The sequence below is a fragment of the Chroicocephalus ridibundus genome, chromosome 2 (assembly GCF_963924245.1).
Source record: "Chroicocephalus ridibundus chromosome 2, bChrRid1.1, whole genome shotgun sequence".
NCBI lineage: Eukaryota > Metazoa > Chordata > Aves > Charadriiformes > Laridae > Chroicocephalus > Chroicocephalus ridibundus.
The window spans coordinates 35,554,211-35,559,633 of NC_086285.1; the positions used below are offsets into that span (position 1 = coordinate 35,554,211).

At 44.1% G+C, this 5,423-nt stretch overlaps 1 protein-coding gene across 1 annotated transcript; it reads right to left on the reverse strand.

Moving 5' to 3' along the window:
- Positions 1-341: 341 nt before the first annotated feature.
- TOMM7 (translocase of outer mitochondrial membrane 7) lies at positions 342-5,393 on the reverse strand. The gene is made up of 3 exons (XM_063324997.1): positions 5,111-5,393; positions 1,803-1,851; positions 342-565 (listed from the first exon to the last, which is right to left on the reverse strand). The coding sequence occupies exons 1-3, from the start codon at positions 5,304-5,306 to the stop codon at positions 550-552; spliced, it is 261 nt and encodes an 86-aa protein (XP_063181067.1). The 5' UTR covers positions 5,307-5,393; the 3' UTR covers positions 342-549.
- Between the last annotated feature and the right edge of the window lie 30 nt (positions 5,394-5,423).

A 5,423-nucleotide genomic window follows, 5' to 3' on the forward strand; every position in this document is an offset into this window, starting at 1 on the left:
AGAGATGAACAAATCCAAGAGGAAGGAAGAAAACAATCAGGTCAGCATAGGAACTAGCTGCAGAGGCTTACCAACATTTGGGCAAAAAAACTTTGGAGATTATTGAAGTACTTCAAATATTAGCTCAGTTTTCTGATTATTGTGAAGATAAAGAGGAGTCTTTACCCAAAAGACCATCATAACAGGGATAAATATGGGGGTTGAATATTACCATATTTGGGGAGGCCAGGGGGGACCGGGGGGGCGGGGGACACGGACACAAAACCACACAATGGGTTATCCTTTCTGTAATAAAGAAATTACTACATTATACTTATTTAAAGACTTAAAAACAATGCGTATCCATTCAAATTGTATTTATTTAATTACACTGTAATTCAAATAAGTTAGGTCCATATAAACTCCATTTTGTTCTATGTACAACCTATGTCATTAGCAAGCTGATCGAGTCAGCTGGTGTTAAGTGTCCGCCTCATCCTCTGGAATGTACGTATCTTCAGACACTTTCTCTGTCCATCGGCTGGTTCTAGAACAGGACCACCACATCCTTCATCCCCAAAGTAGACTGAAAGGGGAAGGGGGAGGAAACGTAAGTCAGATTTGCAGCATGTTTTAGTTTTTAAATGGATATTTGTAAAACACAAGTCTGGAGGAACAGCCCTGTAAATGTACAGAATAAATGCTAGCCCCCAAAATTCTGAAATAATGCCACCTTTAAAATAAAATTTAAGCCTACAGAGCATGAACACATGCTCAGAAAAATGAGCATCTGTAAACTTCAGATTAGACCAAACACACGCTTATGGTACGTTATGTACATATACTCTGGTATGAAATACATACTTTATGCTGTGCAGAGACACACTCAATGGACCAGGAAAAACATCCCAAACTGCTAGTGAAGCTAAACATAGAAACGTTGTCAGCAAACAACTCCAGCAAGTTAGCTCTTAAGACAACAAAAGATTTTACTGAAATTGTAACATGATCTTGATACATTTTTTTTTCCATATGTTCTACTGTTAAAAGTAGCTCCCTTGAACAGTTGAATCGTAAAAACAGGATTTCTATACATTGTAACTATATGAAGCTAGAAGAGTTAATATATGACTTCGCAAACAATACAGTTCATCTATTAGTCTTAGGAATATCTGGTTCTGCACAGCAACAAAAGTTAATTCAAGAAAAATAACAGTCACATTTTCTTCAAAATTTTAATTTAATTAGTTTGACCCATGGAAGCCCTCCAATAAAACTCAAATACCACAAAAATTCAAGTATTACTAATGCCACGACATTGCAGCACTAACAGTCCCACAAGAAAGAGGCAACATGAGAAAATACACTTTGCTTCATGACAATGGCCAACGTTGAAGGATATAGCCCTTTATTTCATGCAGCTTTTATGCAGTGTTACTACTATATTTGCAATGGCAGAAGGAGATCAGATTTTGTTTTAAATTCATGCTAGAAAGCTGAAAAGTTATTCCTCAGTGGAGAAACTTGCATACACTAGCTCTACAACAGATCAGAAGGGCAGCTTCCACTCAAAAGGTACAGCAAGTCCCATATGTTAAAAGCCATGCAAGATTCAGAGAAAGGCCCTCCCAAGAACTTGTGTTTTGCTGTCTTCTCCTTTGGATTTCTAAAGAAACAAGAACCACAACCAGCTATGCTTTCACCCTTAACAATCAAAAACAATGGATGAAAGCAACCTTCACAATTGTTGCTGTCCAGAGATAACACCAAAAAAGGTAACTATCTGCATTGGGTTTGTATGTACATTTGGAACTGATACATACCTCCAGATAGTTGGCTCAGGCATCCCAGGATCTGCACCTCTCTTAAAACCTGAAGCGAAACATACATATTTACATATATGTATGTAATGTATGTGGCAATTCCTATATAGTTAAATCACTAACAAATTATTCCAGCCCATTAAATTGCAAGAAAAAAAGAAAACCTACTGAGCAGAGAACTGTGGTTCATGAAGTTGTGTACTAACCTGAATAAAAATTAAACGTTCTTATCAGGGTTAGAAAGCAGAGAAAATAAATACAAGTGCAGTTTCTTTTTTTTAAATTCTTACCTGCATCTTTATCTGACTTAAAATTCAGGGACTGCCCCGAAAATCAAGGCATACACACCTATACACGCACAAGCACACAGATTTTAAATGTTGTTCAGAAAGCAACCTAGCAAGGCGGTACCAACAGTGACACCTCTAACTGGTATAAGCGAGCACCTTGAGTCCTAACAGGCAACATTCCACAATGACATCTGACGCAGAACTTAAAAGTAACAGTTCAATAACAGTTCACTCAATTTAGGATAACAGAATTCTAATGTTAAATCATCCTAAAACCTTCTACTGGCCCTTTTGAAAAGTTACCTGGTACTAAAGCTTGCAAAAAAACAAAAAAAACAAAAAAAAAACCCAAACAAACAAAAAACCAACACCGTTTTGTCAATCTACTAACACCCAGGAAAATGAAAAGAAAATTCATTATAGAGTTCACCCCCAGCTAATGACTCAAATACCAATTCCCTAAAGCAAACGTATGCTAGAGAAGCGACTGAAGGTTCAGTGTATGAAATATCTTTGCCTGCTGGACTGTAAATTAAAAGTCTTGAAGTAGAATCAGGCAGTTCACGCACTGTTCAACACACTTTCCCACACTCACTATCTAGAAATAGATGTTATATGAAAAATATATTGTTTCCCTCGTTTACAGAAAATAAATAACATCAGCTTGCCTGGAAGATAGGCCATGAAGGTTAATGGAAAAAGTTCCATTAACTTCACAGGCACTGGATTAGCTCTTTAAAGATAACCTTGTGTGATTTGAGACTATTAAATATCCTGACCCTCTTTCTTTGGTTGCCATGCTGTCCAGCAAAATTGCTTTAAAATTCATGAAGTTGTATTAGGAGTCACACTCTGTGTGTATGAATGTTTCTGGCCTTTTTCCCTCCCCTTCTAAATAAGCAAGCCAGGTTTAACAAGACTGCACTGGTCTAATTTACCTACTTAAAACAGGGACAGCCACTTTAAAGCAAGTTTTAAAAATACAACGAAAAAACCCTGGCCAATGACCTATAATTGCACATTCACATACCAGCCTCCCTTGTACGTCCCCCAAGCATCCTATCCTGACCTAGAAAGCCTTTCAGAGAAAGTTAAAAGCTCAAAATCTCTGAAAGTTTCCTTGCCTGTGTTTAGTTTAGCATGTATTTCATATACACAGGGGTCAATACAAAAATTCACCTTGAATCAGTGACACCAAGGACTCTGTAGCCTCTTACCCTTCCACACCCTCCCTCCCAGATTCAAATGTCATCCCAGTACAAAAGAGTTCTTCCAATTCTACAGACTTTGAGTGCATTCCACCTCCAAATGTCTATGGCAAGTAAAGGTGGGACCTGCACGTTCCCCTCCCATGCTTACACTTAATGTCCTCTCATTACAGCTGACAAGTTTATAAGAAGGTGATGTAGAACAGCACACTTATTTTCTGGAGGTATGAAGTTAAACTACTACAACTTACTTTCTCACTGCTATGTAACAGAAATATACTAGACACCCTGATATTAGTGAAACTACTGTAAACACAACAAGATGGCTTTATATGACTTTAAGTAACTTATTTAATTTCCTCTGGTGTCCCTCAGAGCAAAAAGCATCTTTCCCATATCCACAGATACTGTGATAAAAGTTAAAAAAACCCAAAACTTCAGGAAAAGCAAAATTAGGAAAGCAGGAAAACACTGCTGAAATTCTGACCCAAAAACTATCAATTTAAAATAAATGATACACTAAAAATGGAAGTGTAATTAAACTTTAAATCAAATACGGCCAATTAGTTTTTTCTGTAGTGTTTGAAGTGACCTTTTTTACTTGTAGTTGTTAAAGCACATACGTAACTTGAAGAGACAAACTTTTTCATGATTGTTATCAATTATGTGAACAATCAAAGCCCTTCCAATTGGACACTGCATTCCCCTCAATTAATTAAAACAACCTATCAGCTTTGACTGTAAACACATCAAGCTCCCAACCCTACTCCATGTTTGTGTCCGAGGCAGATGCCTGCCTGTTTTAGATGCTTTTCCCAAAAGGCCCAACAGAGCTCAGGCAGAAGCCAGACAAACTGCAGGGATCGGCCTTCATGGGACCCCTTGTCATAAAAAGAAGTGAACAAGTGTGTCAGGCCTATCGCACACAGGCGTATCTTAAGTAGGTCAGGCTTTTCAACAAGGACAGCTGGTGGCACACAGCCCAAACTCAGTGGGAGAATTACCATGTGGTAGCGATGCCCAGCCAGCCCCACGACAGGAGCAAGAGAAGTACATCCTGGGCGCCAGGCATGACACCAAGGCATCCCCTGAATGCTCCTCAGGAGCCACGCCATTTTGGGAGAGGCAGTAACCCGCACCTAGCTGGAAGTTCAGCCTCAGCCAGAGGCTGGCAAAGCCCTCAGTGCCACAAAGCGGAGCTCACGGGCAGCCTTCGCCTCACTCAGCGACTTCCTGCTGCAAGAAACACAGAGGCTGGCCTGCTAAAGCCGTCAGTCATTCAATGCGCGATCAAATGGCGGCTTCGTGTGCTGTTACGCTGCCCCGGTGCACGCACAGCCCGCTCCCCGGAGGGGCCCGATCCGCCGCGGCCCTCCCCTCAGCGGGCACGCAGACTCAACGTGCCTCCAGGAAGGCAAAGGGGCAGAGAAACTTTTTTAAAGGGGAAAAAAGTAAAATAAAAATAAAAAAACAAACAAACAAACAACTACCTCGCAGCTCTGTCAAGGGCAAGCCCCCACCCCTTAGCCGGCGGGTCGCTCCAGGCCGCCACACCGGGCCCCTGGCGCTCCGCGCCCCTCAGCGCTCCCCCGCCCGCGCCTGCGCGCCGAGGGGCCGCAGGGACCCGGTCGCGGCGGGGCGCCCCTCCCCCACGCACGTGCCCTTCCCCCGCACAGCGCGCGCGCCCGGGCGGCCAGTAAACGGCCGAGGGGGCAGTAACGGCCCGGGCGGGCAGCGCGCGCTGCCGGCCCCCCCCCTCCTCAGCGCCCTCCCCCCACGCCGTGCGGCCGGTCCTCCGGTCGCCACTGACCCAGGTAGAGCACGACGGGGATGAAGCCCCAGCGGATGGCGAATTGGCCGCCCTTGAAGAGCTGCTGTAGCCGCTGCTTGGCCTCCTTGCTAAGCTTCGGCATGCCGGCGGCGGGACAGGGAGGAGGAGGAAGAGGAGGAGGAGCAGCCCAGCCGCCCTCGTAACCCTGCGCCAGCGGCGTGGGGCGGGACCCCATCGCGCCGCCGCCGCGTCGCGGGGAGGAGACGCGCCGGTGCGGGGCGGTTCTTCCCTGAGAAGGGCAAGAAGATGGCGGGCGTGGGGACCCTGACGCTCCTCGCCGCCCAGCGGGCAT

What these genes read in the sequence shown, in the direction of transcription:
- TOMM7 (XM_063324997.1), bottom strand. Translation starts at nt 5,306, where the DNA reads ATGGGGTCCCGCCCCACGCCGCTGGCGCAGGGTTACGAGGGCGGCTGG. An exon ending in CCCCGTCGTGCTCTACCTGG is followed by an intron (nt 1,852 to 5,110) that starts GTCAGTGGCGAC and finishes GTTTCGCTTCAG; the next exon opens with GTTTTAAGAGAGGTGCAGAT.